Source organism: Eutrigla gurnardus (assembly GCF_963514095.1).
Source record: "Eutrigla gurnardus genome assembly, chromosome: 17".
Taxonomy (NCBI): domain Eukaryota; kingdom Metazoa; phylum Chordata; class Actinopteri; order Perciformes; family Triglidae; genus Eutrigla; species Eutrigla gurnardus.
Window position 1 is genome coordinate 8,614,919 of NC_139928.1, and position 19,121 is coordinate 8,634,039.

At 43.3% G+C, this 19,121-nt stretch overlaps 1 protein-coding gene across 1 annotated transcript in view; it reads left to right on the top strand.

Annotated features, from left to right (window-relative positions):
• The window catches only part of csmd2 (CUB and Sushi multiple domains 2), a 230,847-nt gene that overhangs the window by 176,101 nt on the left and 35,625 nt on the right, over nucleotides 1–19,121 (top strand). The window contains exons 41-47 of the mRNA XM_084032112.1: nucleotides 434–550; nucleotides 772–981; nucleotides 2,299–2,487; nucleotides 11,016–11,193; nucleotides 13,031–13,176; nucleotides 13,275–13,355; nucleotides 14,045–14,158. Of these exons, the coding sequence (XP_083888238.1) occupies nucleotides 434–550; nucleotides 772–981; nucleotides 2,299–2,487; nucleotides 11,016–11,193; nucleotides 13,031–13,176; nucleotides 13,275–13,355; nucleotides 14,045–14,158 (1,035 nt within the window). The remainder of the gene's footprint in view (nucleotides 1–433; nucleotides 551–771; nucleotides 982–2,298; nucleotides 2,488–11,015; nucleotides 11,194–13,030; nucleotides 13,177–13,274; nucleotides 13,356–14,044; nucleotides 14,159–19,121) is intronic.

A 19,121-nucleotide genomic window follows, 5' to 3' on the forward strand; every position in this document is an offset into this window, starting at 1 on the left:
GTGTGTGTTGTTTTTCCCCTGCAGTATCACTGTTTTCATTTTCTGCTTTAGTCAACTAATCCTTTGACCATTACTGTCAGCATCCTTTCATCTTTTTAATTTTGGTGTCAGGATCTCTCGCTCTTTTCATCTCTCCTGATCCAATCATTGCTTTTACTCAGTATTTCTATACCTTGTTTCCCTTACTTCACCTCTTCCAGTCAAAAGTTCTTTCAGAAAATCGGTGGTTTTAAGATGAAAGGAAACTAGGGCCCAATATATCACCTATGCTATGTTAATTGACTAACATATTATACCACAATTTTAATCCCAATAACACAAACAAGAAATTACATTGAACTGTATTTGTCTCATTATTTAGTAAGAATTTTACCAATCTGGAATAATCACTGTTTGCAGATGCTAATAAAGTGCTTTCTTTGCCCTCTGCCAGCTCAATGTGGTGGGATTCGGGAGGAGATGGAGGGCATGATTCTCAGCCCTGGTTTCCCTGGCAACTACCCTAGCAACGGTGACTGTACCTGGAGAATCTACCTGCCGGTTGGTTATGGTGAGCATCATGAGAGGCTCTTAAAGCATTTCCACACTCAAGAGTCTTTAATTACACCACTTGTAGGGCTGGAATGTGAAACAGCTACGTTTTTAGTCAAAGATCCATGTTTAAACTCATTTAGATCTGAGCGTCCGTGCCAGCGGTACCTTGCATTTCAGGAAGATTCTTTTTCAATTTCCTACTAGTTCTCTCTTAATATTTCTTTCTTCTTTTCCCAGGAGCTAACCTACAGTTCCTCAACTTCTCCACTGAGGCCAACCATGATTTTCTAGAGATCCGCAATGGTCCCCTTGATACAAGCGCAGTGATTGGACGATTTAGCGGCCAGGATGTTCCCTCGTCCCTTCTCACCACCTCCCACGAGACCACAATATATTTCCATAGTGACCACTCACAGAATAAAGCTGGCTTCAGATTCGAGTACCAGGGTAAGAGACCGGGAATAATGTGTAAGAAAGTGTACCGCTCGTAAAACATGCAGACAGAAGATTGAAGCTGGAAATGATGAACAGCCTTAGGATTGCCTCTGACAAAAATAGACTTGGCTAATATATGTTAATAATAATGATAATAATCACCAGGGCTAAGACTTGCAGAGCTGAGCTTGTATCAGTATTATGAGTTACGTTCTTCTGCAAAGCTTGATAAAACCAGTAATTACTTCATCTGAGTTTTTTAGCTGCTTCAAACCATCTTTGCTGTCACTGAAATGGCAACAGGGGTTCAGAGAAAGTCATGATCAGAGCTATTTCCCCTGAATTGACACAATCATAGAATACATTATAACGTGACAAATGAATTATGTTTTTTTTTTTAACTGCGGAATGGTAAATAATAATCTCGGGGAGTGACACCTTCTTTCTTCTTGTTCGCTTATGTGCCATTAGTGTCAATTTATTGTGAGATGTGCATGTAATGCCATAATATTGTTGAGCCCGAGAACTGACTGTGTCAGACTAATCAGCCCACGGAGCCAGTAAATTCACCAGATCTATAAATCTCTGTATATAAATCTGTTGATCATTTCAAGGATTGTCTCAACATGTGCCAATAAAAGGCTTCATTGCATGCCTGCGTGGCTGCAGGGAATAAATCGCCCTCGTCTGCAAATGCAACAGGCACACAAAGTTAGCATTTTGTGATTCAACAAACGAGCGAGCAAATCGAAAGGTAGCATTGTGCATTTACATAAATATGTGTACATTAGCATATAAATCAAGCATTATATTTGCAAATACCCCCTTGTTGCAGTATTTGCATGAGTTATCTCCCACAAAGAGAAGCTGTGATCCATACAAATCAATTTCTTTAGTCGTATTTATATCCTGGCTCGTCAAGGCTCACTGCCGGCTTTGCTTTTGTATCCAAGAGGAAGAAAGAAAAATTATTTACCCACACTACTTCTGATGACTGCATCATACTCCTCCAGCAAAAGTCAAACCCACCCCCAGCTTTTTTTTCCCTTCTGAAAACTCCTATCTAAGAAGGAGGAGGAGGAGGAGTGAGTGGGAGGTTGAGCGCAAGTAGAAAGAACAACAGAAAGCATAGAAATATCTGTAATGGTTGTGTGAATTGACTGCTATGCGCATATAGGAACATGTGTTTTAAACGTGCTACCTAATGGTTTGTAATTACAGAATGTTTTGATTCTGTCATAATACCATATGACTGAATGAGGATATTTAGCTTTGGAAACATGTATGGTGATTTGAAGAGACTGAAGTACATGCTGTTCTCTCCCTCAGCTTATGAGCTACAGGAGTGTCCTGATCCAGAGCCTTTCCGTTACGGAGTAGTGGTCGGTGCTGGCTATAATGTGGGCCAATCTATTTCCTTTGAGTGTCTACCCGGGTATCAGCTAATGGGATATTCCATCCTCACCTGCGAGCATGGCACCACCCGCAATTGGGATCATCCTTCCCCTCGCTGCGAAGGTAAGGGATGTGAGATTTGTCATATCGATGTTGGAACATTATGCAAATTTCACACATTTACTAATCCGACCACTAAATAGTCTTCCAAAACAAGTGGCGATGCCTCACGAATGCAGAACCAAAGTAATCTCTTGATATTTCCTGTTTAGATCATATTGAGCTATTGTATGCTGATGCTGTTGCGTCATTAATGCGAAGTGCTGCTATGGAGATAATGATTATCTATTATGAATAATGCAATTAAACTGAATTATCATCCGCCATTAATGAAGCAAAGTACTCTTTAATGAAAATCAATACAGTGTGAAAGAGGAATGGAGGCAAATAAAGGATGAATAAAAGAGGGCCTGTATTGAAAAGAAAAGTAATGGGTGCTCTTTCTCTTGCCTCGTCCTTGACCCACATTCTCACGCTCTAACTGTCAATTATTCTATAAGGCGGGCAAAATTACGGAGGAAGGTGACGGCCATGACACTGGAACTTTGAAAGGGTGAGCAGGGAGATAAATCCAAGTTAGAGAAGGAGCAACAGAGTGAAAAGGAAGAGGGGACGGAAGGTAGTGTATTCTCTTAGACCAATGTTCTTTTGTATGGGCATTTTTGACATTGAAAAAGTGTGTGTACATGTGTGTGTGTGTGTGTACATGTGTGTGTGTGTGTGTGTGTGTGAGACATTTTGGCCGCTCCTCACATTTCAAAGGCTGTGTGACACTCTAGCTTCCTCACTAGCATCAGTCTTTCTCAGCATTCAAGTTTCTAAGTGATGCTCACCGGAAACACACTTTTTCTGCTTGTTACATGCATAGAGTCTGACTTCAGTATTAACATCCATACGTAGGTTTACTCAGTGTTTAGGTTTACTGAAGCAGACATTATGTTAGGCCGAGGAAAAGATTTTCTGGGATTGTTGTTGTTGTTATTTGACCCATCGGACCAACCCCTCCTACCAGACATATGCTGACTGACGCGGATGGGTTTACTGTGGAGTTAGTTGAAAGTCTGCTGCGTCTCATGCAGATGCCCTCAGATACCGAGGGGCACTGCCCCAGCGTCTGGATTTGATGAGTAGGGAGTGAGATCGGGTTGGTTTGAGGGTTTAATTATTGAATCAACGTTCATGTTTGGCTTAAGCATTTAGTTCTGATGGCTAAGCAATGCATTATGTTGATGAAGGCCCTCACGAAGATGGATGTACGGAAGTTCTATTTCATTCTTACTGATCACCAGAGGCAACGCTTTAACACTGAATACCTTCTATCTAACGTACACGTAATATTCATATTTACTGTAGTAACTAAGTACTTTTGAAACCAACATTTACACATAATTAATTCAGAATATAATCAGTCTACTTGTATAATAATAAATCAGTGTTACGTGTCCAAGGTGGCAGCAAAGGCAGACAGAGAGTCATAGATGAGTTACCAATATTTATCTTCAACTGAATTATTTAGACATGTTATCATTCACAAAGTTACACCAAAAGTTACACGGTTCCCTAACCACAATGTCCATCGCGACCGCGGAGCGTCGGAGAGCGTCCAAACAGTAGGGCATCACGAGGGAGGGAGTGAAGAGTGTCCAAACGATACAGAAAACCAAGGCGTCCACGAGAGCGGAGGGAGTGAAGAGACGTCCGCGTCACGAGGGAGGAGGTGAAGAGTGTTGGCGATCCAAAAAAAACACGACGTCCACGAAAGCTCAGGGATAGATGTGGCGTCCAAACGAAAGCGCATCCACCGGCGCGGATCGGCGCGGATAGAGTCAAAACCTCCCCCTGTCCGTCAGTCTCTGCGCTGTATACTGCGCGTAATCAGGAATGGGCCAATCACCAATCAACATCGCTAACCACGCATGCTGGTCTGATTGACAAAAACAAATTAGATTTCCTTGACCACAAATAATATACAGAATCATGTCAAAACAAAACAAAACAATTCAGAAACAAAGTATCAATGTAGGTTCATAACACCTTCCCCCTTAAAAGGGAAATTTTGATCCGATAGATCAAAATTTTCAGACAGGTCTATCTACAATTTCAACATCTTAACACCGCGATAGACAATCAGCAATGACATTATCTTTACCCTTGATATGCTTGATTACCATATCATACTCTTGCAAAATTAAACTCCAGTTTAACAATCTTCTGTTTTTGTTTCTCATCTTACTCAAAAACACCAAGGGATTATGATCTGTGTATACAATGAGGGGTTTCTGACCAGTACATAAATACACATCGAAATGTTGCAGTGCTAGGATCAAAGCTAATAGCTCTTTCTCAATTGTTGAATAATTTCTCTGATGTCGGTTGAACTTCTTGGAAAAGTATGCAACAGGATGCTCAACATTGTCACTCTCATCATGTTGTGACAACACAGCCCCAGCGGCACCATCACTAGCGTCAACGGCCACTGAAAATGGCTTACTAAAATCAGGAGACTGGAGTACAGGATAATTACATAACATGGACTTCAGTTTGTCAAATGCCTTTTGGCAAGATTCGTTCCAGACAAAATTCTCTCTTTTCTTGAGCACGTTTGTTAGTGGCAAGGCGACGTCAGCAAAGTTCTTACAGAACTTGCGATAATACCCCACCATTCCCAAGAATCGCCTCAGGTCTTTCTTACCCGTGGGAGCAGCAAAAGCCATAACTGTCTGAATCTTAGCGTCAACAGGCACCACCTGACCCTGGCCAATAACGTGTCCAAGATAAGTAACATGGGCACATCCAAATTCGCTCTTAGACAGATTGACTGTTAAGTTGGCCTCCGACAGGTTCTCAAGCAGTCTTCCTACATCCTCCAGATGTTTCTCCCAAGTCTCACTCCCCGTCACTAAATCATCAATGTAAGCACTGGTGTTGGGCAAATCTCTGATCACAGACTGAATCATTCTTTGGAATGTGGCTGGCGAATTCTTCATTCCAAATGGGAGAACATTGTATTCGTACAGCCCAGAAGGTGTGACGAAAGCAGAGATTTCTCTACCACGGTCAGTTAATGGAACACACCAATAACCTTTCAAGAGATCAATCTTAGTGAGGAACTTTGACTGCCCTACTTTGTCAACACAATCATCAACCCTTGGGATTGGAAAAGCATCAGTCTTGCTAACAGCATTAACTTTCCTATAGTCAGTACAGAATCTTGCACTGCCATCAGGCTTTGGTACAAGCACACAGGGCGAACTCCAATTGGAGTGCGATGGCTGAATGATGCCATGCTTTAACATGTAAACCACTTCCTCTTCAGCCAGTTTAGATTTCTGAGGACTCACCCTATATGGATGTTGTTTTATTGGTTGAGCGTCACCAACGTCAACATCATGGACTGCTACATGGGTTCTCTTAGGAACATCAGGAAACAGATCTTGATACCTGAGCACCAAGTCCCTCATTTGAGCTTGTTTCCAAGGGTCTAAATGTGACATTTTCACCCCAAGGTTCTGCAAAATCTCAGAATTGGACAATTTGCAAGGAATGACTTCAGGTTTGATGAAGGGTTCCTCCTCCTGACAATGGTCATCTACAGAACTCTCAACCTGGCTAACAACTGAGACAGCCTGTATAGCTCTGTCATGGTAGCGTTTCAACATGTTGACATGGCACAACTGCCTTGGCTTTCTCCTATCCGGAGTTGTCACAATGTAATTGAGGTCGCTAACCTTGGAATAGATTTCATAAGGCCCATGAAATCTAGCCTGCAGGGGATTGGACTGCAGGGGGAACAAAACAAGTACTCTTTCTCCGGGCTTAAATGTCCTTGTCCTAGCCTTGCGGTCATACCAAGTTTTCATCTTCTCTTGAGTTGCCACCAGATTATCCTTGGCTAGCGCACAGGCTCTACGAAGTCTCTCTTTGAAATTCAGGACGTAATCCAGCAGATTGACATGAGTATCTTTGTTAGTCCACTGCTCACTCAGCAGGGCCAACGGTCCTCTAACCTGGTGTCCAAAAACCAGCTCAAAAGGGCTGAAGCCCAGAGACTCTTGAATTGACTCCCTAGCCGCAAACAACAACAAATGAACTCCTTCATCCCAGTCCTTCTTATTTTCGTAGCAGTACGTCCTGATCATTGTTTTGAGAGTGGCGTGAAATCTTTCCAACGACCCCTGACTCTCAGGATGATAGGCACTTGAAGTGATCTGTCTAACCCCTAGTTGATAAACAACCTGCTGAAACATTCCGGAGGTGAAATTACTACCCTGGTCAGATTGGATCTCCTTAGGCAGACCAAACGAAGTGAAAAACTTAATCAAGGCCCTAGAAATAGTAACTGCTTTGATATTTCTCAGTGGAATTGCTTCAGGGAACCTCGTGGCGGCACACATGATAGTCAGCATGTACTCGTTTCCAGTTTTCGTCCTGGGTAAAGGTCCTACACAATCCACAATAACCCGGGAGAAAGGTTCACCAAAGGCTGGGATCGGTTTCAATGGTGCTACAGGAGGGTCTAACTGGTGTTTACCCACCACTTGACAAGGGTGACAAGTGCGACAGAAGGTTGCAACATCTTTGCGCAAACCTGGCCAGAAGAATTGCTTCATCACCTTGTTAACAGTCTTGCTAACACCAAGATGGCCACCTAGAGGTAAGCTATGTGCCATAGTAAGTATGTCCTTCCTGTAAACTTTAGGTACGACAACCTGATGGACGACTGCCCAATCTTCATTGGCAGGAATATCAGGGGGACGCCATTTCCGCATCAAAACCCCATCTTTAAGATAATAACCAACTGGTACTTTGACAATTTCGTCATCTGGGAGAGCTTTTTCTCTCAATCCAGCAATCTCTGGATCACTGCTTTGTTCAGTGATCAATTGCTTTCTTGACAAAGGTAAATCATCAGACACTGGTAAATCGTTCCCGGTGTCTTGTGGTGACTTACCACTGTACTTCTCAAAGACTGTGCTAAGAAATGTATCTGACAGCTCATCAAAACCTGAACTCTTACTAGAGCCACGATCTGAAGGATCATGGTCTTGTTTTAACAAAGTGCTAGATTGCACAGAGTCCTCCTCTTCTGTTGCCTTTTTGGCCATAGCTCGAGTCACTGCACATGAAGGGAAAATATCAATGTCTAAATTAGACTCATCTTCAGTGCTCGGCTTAGAGGTTAACTGAACCGAGGGAACAACTTTCCCGCCAGCTAGGTCGTTGCCGAGTAAAAGAGAAATACCTTTGATAGGGAGGCTGGACATAAGCCCCACTTTAACTCGTCCTGTTACTAAGTCTGACTTCAGAAACACAGAGTGCAGAGGTACAGTTACAATTCTCCCCTCAATCCCCTGAACAAGAATGAAGTCACCCATTTCAGTGTCTTCATTTTCACAGGAGGGCAATGCCTCTCCTAACAAAAGCGACTGGGAAGCCCCAGTATCGCGGATAATTCGAATGGGTTGAGGAGCAGAATTTTCACTTGAAGAAACAAATCCCTCAGACACAAAAGGAAGGAACTCTTCCCTCAGAAGATCAGTTTTTTTTGCATTGTCAGGACAAAATGATTCCATAGAACCACACTCAATAGGCATCTCTGTCAAAGAGTTCACCAAAGCGTTAGGCGAGGCCTCTTTTTCCTGCTTTCTTCTAAGAGTTAGGCACTCAGACAGAACATGACCTGGTTTCTTACAATAATGACAAATAGGGCCTGTGGGGGCCTCTTTCTTGGTGTCCCTGAACTTGTTCTTAATATAAGCACTTCTCTCCCTAACATCCGTTGCATGTGCGAAGTATGGTTTACTACCACTCTTCTTAGGTGGATATAGCCGATCATGAGACCCAAACTTAGATTTGTGCGTGAGTGAATACTCATCTGCAAACTTAGCAGCTTCACGTAGTGTGGACGCATCTTTCTCATCAAGATAAGACTTAATATCATCCTTAACACACCGCTTAAATTCCTCAACCAGCATCAGGTCTTTCACCAATCTGACATCATTATTGACAGCTTTAGATGCACACCAACGCTCAAAGAACACCTCTTTGTCATGAGCAAATTCACCATATGTCTGGTCATCAGCCTTTCTGAGACCACGAAATTTCTGCCTATATGCCTCTGGAACCAGCTCGTAAGCTGTCAAAATGGCTTGCTTAACCACATCATAACTTGAGGCATCATCAACAGACAAAGCTGAATAGGCTCGTTGTGCTTTTCCTTTTATCACACTTTGCAGCATCCTTCCAATCTCAATTTCTCCAGTTCAAACTGCCTTTCTTCTTTTTGTCTTTCATTCTCCAACTGAATTAGGCGAATTTTTAACTCAGTTTCAGAGCTAGGCGTAGGTTGAGGGTCACCATCAACGTCTACAAACGGAGCTAAAGCTTCACTTGTGAACAAAGACTCATCATACAAATGTTGTGCTATTAGCTTGGCAATCTGAGTTTTTGTGTAGCTTGCATTAACCTTCACTAGGTTCAGCGATTTTGCAACTTCCAACAAGTCCGTTTTTTTTTACTCCTGCAGACCCGTAACAGTAGGTAACTCCAAAAACTCTTGCACTGCTGCTGCCATGATTATGAAATAAATCAGTTGAGTGAGTTGGATTACAATTGAATTCTCAAAATTGCTTAATGCCAAAGACTCACCAAAACCGGTTCAGATCCCGGACGAGCCCCCAATTATGTTACGTGTCCAAGGTGGCAGCAAAGGCAGACAGAGAGTCATAGATGAGTTACCAATATTTATCTTCAACTGAATTATTTAGACATGTTATCATTCACAAAGTTACACCAAAAGTTACACGGTTCCCTAACCACAATGTCCATCGCGACCGCGGAGCGTCGGAGAGCGTCCAAACAGTAGGGCATCACGAGGGAGGGAGTGAAGAGTGTCCAAACGATACAGAAAACCAAGGCGTCCACGAGAGCGGAGGGAGTGAAGAGACGTCCGCGTCACGAGGGAGGAGGTGAAGAGTGTTGGCGATCCAAAAAAAACACGACGTCCACGAAAGCTCAGGGATAGATGTGGCGTCCAAACGAAAGCGCATCCACCGGCGCGGATCGGCGCGGATAGAGTCAAAACCTCCCCCTGTCCGTCAGTCTCTGCGCTGTATACTGCGCGTAATCAGGAATGGGCCAATCACCAATCAACATCGCTAACCACGCATGCTGGTCTGATTGACAAAAACAAATTAGATTTCCTTGACCACAAATAATATACAGAATCATGTCAAAACAAAACAAAACAATTCAGAAACAAAGTATCAATGTAGGTTCATAACAATCAGCAAGAAACTTTACTGTTGCAATATTTTCCATACATTATTTTAACATTAATCTTAAAACATTGACCAAATAAACTTTTAAATAAACCGATGTAACAAACATTGCTTTATTAGCAAAAGACAAAGGATTTGAAAATGTGAAAAGTCAAGTTTTTCCTGAAGTAATCCAAAATCAACAACAAACAAACATTTCTAAATGTATGATTTATGATGATTTTGCATTTTCATGTTGTTAATTCATCACACCCCGAGTGTGTGAAGGCCTTTCCATATAAAGTTTAAGTAGCCTGCCAGTTGATGGCGTCAGCCAGATGTGCACCAAAGAGTGTCCAAGGTGTGATCAATCAGTCTGATCAATTCCTTGTTTAGCAGGTGAGCCTGCAGCAGAGGGGCCTATTAACCAGCAGCTAAAGCTGGCAGTCATATACCATGAAAAAACACATGACCATAGAGGGATACAACATGCAAGCTCTGCTTTGGGAATGATCATAACAGGCATCGACGGGTGTGTCGTTAAGCTGAATACCCGTATGGGTTGCTTGAGATGCCTGCACTACTGAGATTACCACTCCTTCCTCATTTTTCCTGCTCCACCACAGTGAACATGGGGTTTCTCTCAGGGCAGCTGCGGGAATGTTAAGCTTCGTAATCGTTAAGTTGGTTAAAGCCTCCTGAGTTCCTGAGGAATGTTTGAAATATAGTTAGAATTTCTGTGCATGCAGATTTGAGGCTGGGTGCAGGGTAGTTTGTATGAGTCGTACTGTATTTGTCAGGCTGTGCAGGATATTTTTAACCTCGGGATGTAAGCCAGCATGTGAATTTTGTGAAGTTCTACAGCTCTGACATAGACATGGCATTTTAACCTTTCCTGTCACTCAAACAAACACATTTACAGACGTGCATATCCACTGCTCATATGCTTACTGTATACACACACCTCAAAAGCCCAGTCCACACTAACCCCTTGCCCCATCTCTGCACTCTCTGTATTCACCCCACTGGGAAAGGGTTGAGGTCTTATCTTAGCAAAACACTCCATCCAAGTCCCCACTTGCTAACAGGCTTTACTGGCTAATCTTTAGCTCAGACAAGCGCCAGGGCACTCGACGAAGAGTAAAGGAGAGAGGGAGGGAGACACTGAGAAGGGAAGCAGAAGAATCAGGGGATGAAAGATCCCTGTTTTCTACCCATTGCAGCTGAATTATGCATGTGTCCTGTTGTATTGCTGGAGCACTGAAATGACCACTGATTCCTGGACCACTGATACACTCCGTCCCTTCCCTCCCTTCCTCGTCCCTCCCTCAGTGCCTTGCGGTGGGAACATCACATCAGACAATGGGACCATCTTCTCCCCGGGTTACCCAGAGGAGTACCCTAGCTCAGCTGACTGCTCCTGGCTGATCACCGTGGCTCACGGCTTCGGCATCAAAATCAACTTCACCCTGCTTCAGGTTCATGGGCCGCACGACTTCATCACTCTCTGGTAAGAAATGATATGATATATGAATACACCATATGAAGAACTGTATACATTTTGTACGTTAACATTTTGGATAATATCCCTTTGTACTTTTTTCCCTTTTTTTGATGATATTTTAACCACTTTTATTAGTAATAACTGAACCAGAATCTCAAGGCCATCTCGAAAAATGTGGAACTGTGTAATTTATTTGGAGTTCAATTTTCTCGTTATCACCTTAATGTTGCCTTTCATTTCAATCTTTTCCTTCAACTCCTTGCCAACAACTCCAGTTTTTATGTTTTTCCCTGTTATCTGTTTCTGTTGTGGCTCTTAACAAACCTTAGACATGCTCCAGTTAGTTAATCTCAGTGCCCCTGCCCCCTTCTCACTTTCCATTCACTGTCTTTTTCTATATTCTAACTAAGAAGTCACTCTCCTTTACAATATGATCCATTACAGTGGCAAAAAAAACCGTAAAGCTTCCTTTTCTGTGGCTTAATATCTTTATTTGCTTGCATATATTTATATATATATATATATATATATATATATATATATATATCATATTTTGTAAATGTCAAATAGTAACATGTAATTATTGGAAGCTGCCCTGGAGGAAGCAGAGCAGAGTAGGTGGAATATCGTACTCACCCAAGAGAGAGAAGAGAGAGGGCGAGTAGGTTTTGGCTGGTGGAACTGTGCGTGCGTGCGTGCGTGCGTGCGTGCGTGCGTGCGTGCGTCCGTCTGTGTGCGTTTAAATGTTTATTTTCGGACATGTATGTGGTAGGTAGCCTCCTTTCATCATTTCTACAATGCACGGCTGGGCCTGCCATATGTGGGACCAAAGACAGGATTCTGCATGCATGATGGTTGCCAGTCCCAGTTGATCCTCTCTCCCTGAGACAAGCTCCAAAGGTCCCAGCTCTCAGTGAGACCGGAGATCTGACTGCCAGGCAAACTGGCAACGTGACGACCACATGAAAAGTCAACATGGCGTGGGGTGACATCTCTGTGTATGGATTGAGCTGCTTATAGACATTTTTGTGAAGATTTTCTTTTAGTGCATGACGAGCTTCGTCACTACGTCGACATGGGTAAAGTAAGCCAAATGTCCACTTTTTAGCGTATTGATGACCTTCTTCTGTAAATCGCCCCTACTGTGCTGATCTTTCGCTACCAGCTCATGCAGAGCCAAGATGGAGACTATCATGTTCCCCAGTTTCCAGTTACCACCGCTGTGTATCTATCCACTGAACTACTGAGCCAAGGAAATGGGCCCCGTAATGGCGGCTTGGCCAGTGTGCTGTCAGGCAGCAGTCCCTAGCCAGCCGTTTCCAGAGCTGCTTGTAATCTCCCATGCCCAGTCTGACAGCCAAAGACAGATGGTTTTTAAGCTGAATGGTTGTGGCAGGAATCTGGGAGCTGGCTTAATCGGCCATGCCCACGCCAGGGGACTGCCAAGGCTGGGCCACAGCTTCCAGGGACACTCCCATTGGACGGCAGTTAGCGGGGACGGTGCAATCCAGACCTGTCATTCCACGCTTATCTGTAATTTTTACCTTATTTCAACATAATCATCCATAGCAGCCGAGAGTAATTGCTCTGGGTATGATGAAGTGAGAGCAGCTTGGTTCTACTCTGCTTCTGGAAGCTGTTTGACAATAATCTGGCACGTGGCTTTATTTGGATTTCTCACAGAGATGCATCACAGGGCCTTTTTGGTAGTTTATGGTTCGCAGCCCAGTTTGAGCAGAGGCTGCTGAGAGAATATCCCCATGGTTAATTATCATCACTTTACTCCAGAGTGTTGCATTTGAAGTTATAGTTGACCTGTGCCGTTTTTACCGGGGTTTTTTAGGGATGGTCCACAGGAGACAGCCAGGAAACTGGGAGTGTTCACTGACGGAGAGCCGAATGACCCGCCCAGTAGCACATCCAATCAAGTGCTCATACGTTTCCGTAGCAACACAGAGAAGGGTGGACTGTTCCGTATCAACTATCAAGGTATGTAAATTAGTCGTCGTACCTGATTGTTATTCCCACCGGATATTTTGCACATTCTGTTTTTGACTCCTTTCATGTCTTTGATGCTTTCAATTTAGCTTACAGACTGCAGTTCTGCCTGCCTCCCCCCATCATTCCAAATGCGGAGATCCTGATGGCAAGCAAAGAGTTTAAAATTGGTAGGTGGAAATACTGTCACTAAAAGGCACATTTCTACACATGTACACACCCACGATCACGGCTGTCTTGTGACTTTTTTCTGATTGAATGTCAATCCCGTCCTGACTTGTGGAATTGTATCGTTTTAAATATTTAATCTCACTGTCGCTACACATTTTGGCTTTGACAGTTTACATTGCCCCTGGTTTACTGACTCCGATACTGACTACACATCCCATAAGGCAGCTGTACTGAAAACAGACTCACCCCAAATGAAAGAAAAACCCAGGGGATTTTGAGGTAGCAGCATAAATGAATGATCATGACAAAATAATCAGAAAGCCAGAGGGATTTGAGGCAGGTGCTCTCATTCTCCCCCGTAGAAGACAATGAAGATTCATTCTCCGTATCTGTTTATTTGCATACCTCTTTGCTGCATTATTATTCAGAGACACAAAGGCAGCAACAGTGACATAGTGTTTCATCTATAGGATCCCCAGTGAGGATTTATTGCGCTACTTACCACTGTTAACTTTTTCTTTTACTGAGTCACACAACGGGTCATGATTACTTTTGCGTAATATCCTGGCTAAGGAGCACTTGTTGCTTTATGAAGATATGTTGGCTTGTATCAATCATATGGATTGTTGCCACCGTGTCTTATCCATTATTAACCGTGCCTCTTCCTCCTCCATCTCTCTCTGTTCAGGTGATATAGTGCGCTACCGATGTCTTCCAGGCTACCAGTTGAGTGGAAACAGCATCCAGACCTGTCGCTTGGGGACACACTTGGAGTTTGAGGGGCCTCCGCCCTCATGTGATGGTGAGTGAATGTCTGAGGCTTGGGAAGTTGAAAAGTCATCCACAGAAAGACATTCTCTCTTTTTCAGGAAGGCCTCATTCACACTCACACAGTTGGCGACTCGACCACAAGCATTTATTTGTTGTCCAAAAACGTTTTTTGCTGATGGTACAGATGGTACTGTCATAAAAGCGAGGGTCTCTAATAGTCTGTAACACACCAGCAGCAGTGTTGAATGCAACTAAAATATGGCAAACTGCTGTACATGCACAAAATCAGGAGCTTTCTCTCTGGTACATATTAACACAGTTTACAGAATAAGCCCCTTGAGATGCATCATTAAGGGTCCTGACAGGTCATTATATTTCACAAATATATTACAACAGGGGTGAAACACTGCCTTCCTCTTCCAAGGGATCGAGTTTGCAAGTTTATTTTCAGCAGGGTTATAGGTAGCCAATATAATTCCACTCTAATCATAGACTCATGGACTAGTTTGAGTTTTGCCTTGTTTCTGGCTCCCGTGGGTCCTCTTTCTGCCTGTAGACATGGAGCTGCAGCCACATATCAGATCGGTACCACTTCCCAGCTCTGTGGATGATGTTTGGCTCCCATGAGGCTGAGGGTGGCTGCTGTGGTGCTCGCTACATGCTGTGATATCGTCCTCCCAGAGGACTCAATGAGCGCTGTGTTCTCAGCACATCGCATCATCATAATACTGTACGTTGTGTGCAATACGTTTCCTCGAGGCAAAAGACTGGGTGCATAGAGGGGTCTCTCTGTTTTGTTTTTTTTATCATTTATTTTCTACTTAATATCACAAAAGCTCATATCTTGCATTATATTGCTTTTTTTTTCTTCCTCTTTTTCCTCCTTCTTGCTTTGTCATTGTCATCTGGTGCGTCTCAGTCTGTGGGTTATGTGGTGGGAGAGGGAGAGTAGGCGGAATTAGATAAATGCAACTAATTTGAAGTGCTAAATAGAAAACAAAATGAAAAAAAAAATGCTCTCAGCATGAGATGAAAAAGGAAGGAGAGTTGGTGAAAGAAAGAGGGCAATGAGAGGGGGAGATAAGCTATGTGTAAGCTAATAATAAAGACTTTATCAAAGTACCCAGGATACAGGGGAAACTGAGGGTATCAAAACTCAAGTGAGGGGGGAAAAGCATTAAGGGAAATCCTTTGTGTGTCTTTTTCCCTCTGCTTTTTGCTATAAAATCTTTTGCATCCACAGCTGAGAGTGTGTCCTTTTGTCCATGGCTTGTGTGGCCCGTTAATTGTTCCCCCTATGCTCAGAGACACTTATACTGAGGACAAACAGTTCCACCACTCTCCTCCAAGCTGTCACATTGCCTGGACCGGGGTGATGGAGAGGAGAACCCCAGATCAGAAAAGCTGAATGAGTCCGGAGAACAGTGAGAGGAAGTCGAGAGGGAAGTAAGACCACAGACTGATGCTAGTGTGAAGGAAGCGGAGACGATGGGCTGGGAAGAGAACAGGTTGAGATCCCTCTGAATTAGCAGGGTCCTTGTCTTGAAAGATAGAGGAGGGAGTGCTAAATGAGCAGAATGATGGCGAGTAAGTGAGAGTAGGACAGGAGTTAAAAAGCGAGGCGAGAGAGAGAGAGACAGGGAGAGACTTAGTCGGAGGGCAGTGAGGAGACGAAGTGCGCTGCTCATTGAAATGCAGGGGACATGCCGGCTGCAGCTGCACCTATCAAATCACCACTTCTAGCTCTGACAAGCACAGCCCTCCCTGTGCGTCTAGCTGCCCCATACCCCCACGTACACACACATTCAGTTGCACACATCACACAGGTCCCACCTATACTGTATAAACATACACCAGTCTGGCATGTGCCTGGGTTACACAGCGGCGGATGTTTTCATTGTGATACCAGAGAGCCGCACTGGAGCCTAAAGGCGGTTCTGCAGTATTGCTTGCCCCTCAGCGGCAGTATCCTCTCTCATCCTCTACATTCGCTCCGTCGGCACCCCCCTCCTCCCTCACGCACCACTTCTCTCCTCTGACTCACTGGCATCAGAATTCTGTTCTTATGTAACACATATGCCCTTTATTCCCCATTCTCTCTTTTTTTTTTGTCTTCCTCTGAGGCTGGTTCAAAACATACCACAGTGCAAGGTGTTGTGACATACCCACGGGTGTCTATCAATACCCAGATCTGTCTCTGTCTCTCATTGCTGACATGCAGGACAATAGATAGAAGCCACCACCATACACACATATACACAGACGGGTACTCGCTCTTGCTTTTTTCTGCATTTAATCCAAAGAATTATTGCCAGGCATGATGGCAAATGGGTTTAGCCTCTTATATTTCCCGCCAATTGAGCAACCCGTTGGTTTGTGTATTAGATTTGATTTGCCTGCTATTTGATTAAACTGGAAACTTATATTGGACACACAGCCCTTAACTATAATCTGCTGTCTGCAACCACAGGGAGCGCCAGCATCACACACACACACACACACACACACACACACACACACACACACACACACACACACACACACAAACAATGCAACAGCATCAGTACAAAGTGTTGTTTGAATTAATGAATGAAAGACAATGAGCTCTTATGATCCCAAATCCCCGTGTTTATCCCCCAGACAGATTTCTGGTTAAAACCCGCATAATCACCCATCACATTAGTTTGCCAGCTTGCTCGCTTTCTTCATCCCACTCCGTCCCTTCGCCTTCCTTGCCTCTTCTTCTATTTCCTTTTTGTTCCCTAGATTATTTTTGCCCTATCCCTCTTATTTTAGTCCTACATAATGGATTACAGCTGCCCCCCTTTTCCACATCCCCACTGTCATCCCTGTCTTTCCAGAGTTGTTAGGTCCTGATCCTCGCTAATGCTAATGTTGTGGCCCATCCCCTTCAATCAGCTTGTTATCGCTCCTCAGCTTATGCTAATTAAATACCAACATGAGTAAAGGAATCCCAGCAGCACTGGAGCACTACAAGTTGATGTATTGTGGATTGATGCATGTTCAAGTGTGCATGTATGGATGCAGATGTGTGTCTGTGTCAGAAGCCTGAAGACTTTTGCATACCATGAACAATTTATACACAAGCTGAATGGATGTCTCACAGATTGCCGTTCCTGCTACCAGCTTATTCCATTCCTTGTCTCATTTCAGTTAAATTTGATTTGAGCCCTATCAATTTTGATCTCACCTTATGAGTTGAAACTGCCTCTTTTTCCAGCTTTCCGATTTGTCCCCTAACACCCTTTTGTTTACAGCCAAACAGAGTAATTCTTCATTTCCAAGTAGATGAGTTTAATACCGAGCAGCCTATAGATAAGAGCCCTCCCTGTCTCTCTCCATCAGCACCAAGACAAGCTGAATGCAGTTTTGGAGATATATTGCCGCTTTCCAAAAGGCCACATAACACATCTCATCCTTAGAGAAATTATTGTTTAATGAACTTCACTCTCGAATGCTATATGCTACTTCCTAGCGGTATCAGTTTCCCTATCAGTGATGGGATTTAAGCCTTTTAACTCGCGTCCCCTGAAGTGGTTGATGCTGTAAGTGATTTCACGGACTTGGTAAATGTCTTCTCGGAATTTGGGATAAGAATACGCCGAAAAGTATTTTGTAGATATCATGCAACACAATGGTATTGTTCATTGCAGTATGTATTATGGGGGTACTGTTGCCTGATATTGAGGTTTTACTCTCTACCCTCTTTGCAAAATGTTTGCTTAATGTTTTGAGTTAGTACAATGGCTATATTTTTCCACTACTTTAGCTGGATTTATAATTCATATGCAAGCACTGTATGTTAGTGAGAAACAACTACTGTTTCCTTGGGCACCGTGTTTGGATCGCAGCTGGAGACCTTTGTTGCATATAATTCCCCATCGTTCTCTCCCCTCATTGATCTTTGCACTGTTAACTACTCATAAAGACATAAAAAGCCCCCCCCAAAATACCGTTTTGTGTTCACCAACATGTGCAGATATTTATGTTCACTTGCAGTAACATTTTGTTAGGATTGCAGCATACACCAATACAACAAACTCCAGACAGTTGTGGCAAAAGCATTTGACAGGAACATGCCTAATTGCAACATGCCTGGCCTGTGAGTGACAGCTTACCTGATGTTACTTGAGATTTCCTGAGGCAATAAATCCCACCATGTTGACACACGGTTGAAAAAAAATGCCAAGAATGTTTTTGCAAATGCTTTTTAACCCAGGCTGAATGCCATGATGTTTTTCCTGTGAATGTAATAATCTCCTCCCCTGTGAACACACAGAGCGGAGGTTGAACAAGCCAAGAAACACACAACAGTGCATTGACAGAATCACGCAGCAGCCTGTCCAAATGCACAAAAGCAAGTTTACACACCATCCCACAAAAGAGACTCGAATGCTCGATTGTGTTTCAGAGCATTCGTTATTTCTCACTGTAATGAAAGACCTGCAAGTGCTGTCTTGCCCTGAGGCAGAAAGGGGTTCAGTATTCACATTGTGGCACACAGTAGGGGCATTTACACCTGGGGCTAGATATTCTGCTGTACTAGGTTGACACACATGCACACAATGTACCTGACTGCAAAAAAGCACCAGGTCACATGATGTTTTAATCATATTTATCTATGCATCTCTTATTTTGTTATTTCTGCTATGAGTGTAAGTAAGCCCCTGACACACAAGGAAACGTGTGCTTTATTCTGAAATTATCCTTTTTTTAATTGTAGAGCTCATCAAGTTGCCAGGTTAAGTTCCAGCACGGTTTAAGTATTAAAACACTTCATACTATTATGTATGCCAAAGTAGGCCCTTAGGGTTCTTGCCAATATAGAAAGCAATGGTATAGAAAACAGTTCATTTCACGGAGGATGTTTACTTAATGAAGTTAGCTGTATCTCACTTATCTGCAAGAAGCAATCACAAGCAAATACGAAAAGAAATGTATATCTTTCTCTGCTGTACAGTTATCGCACAGCC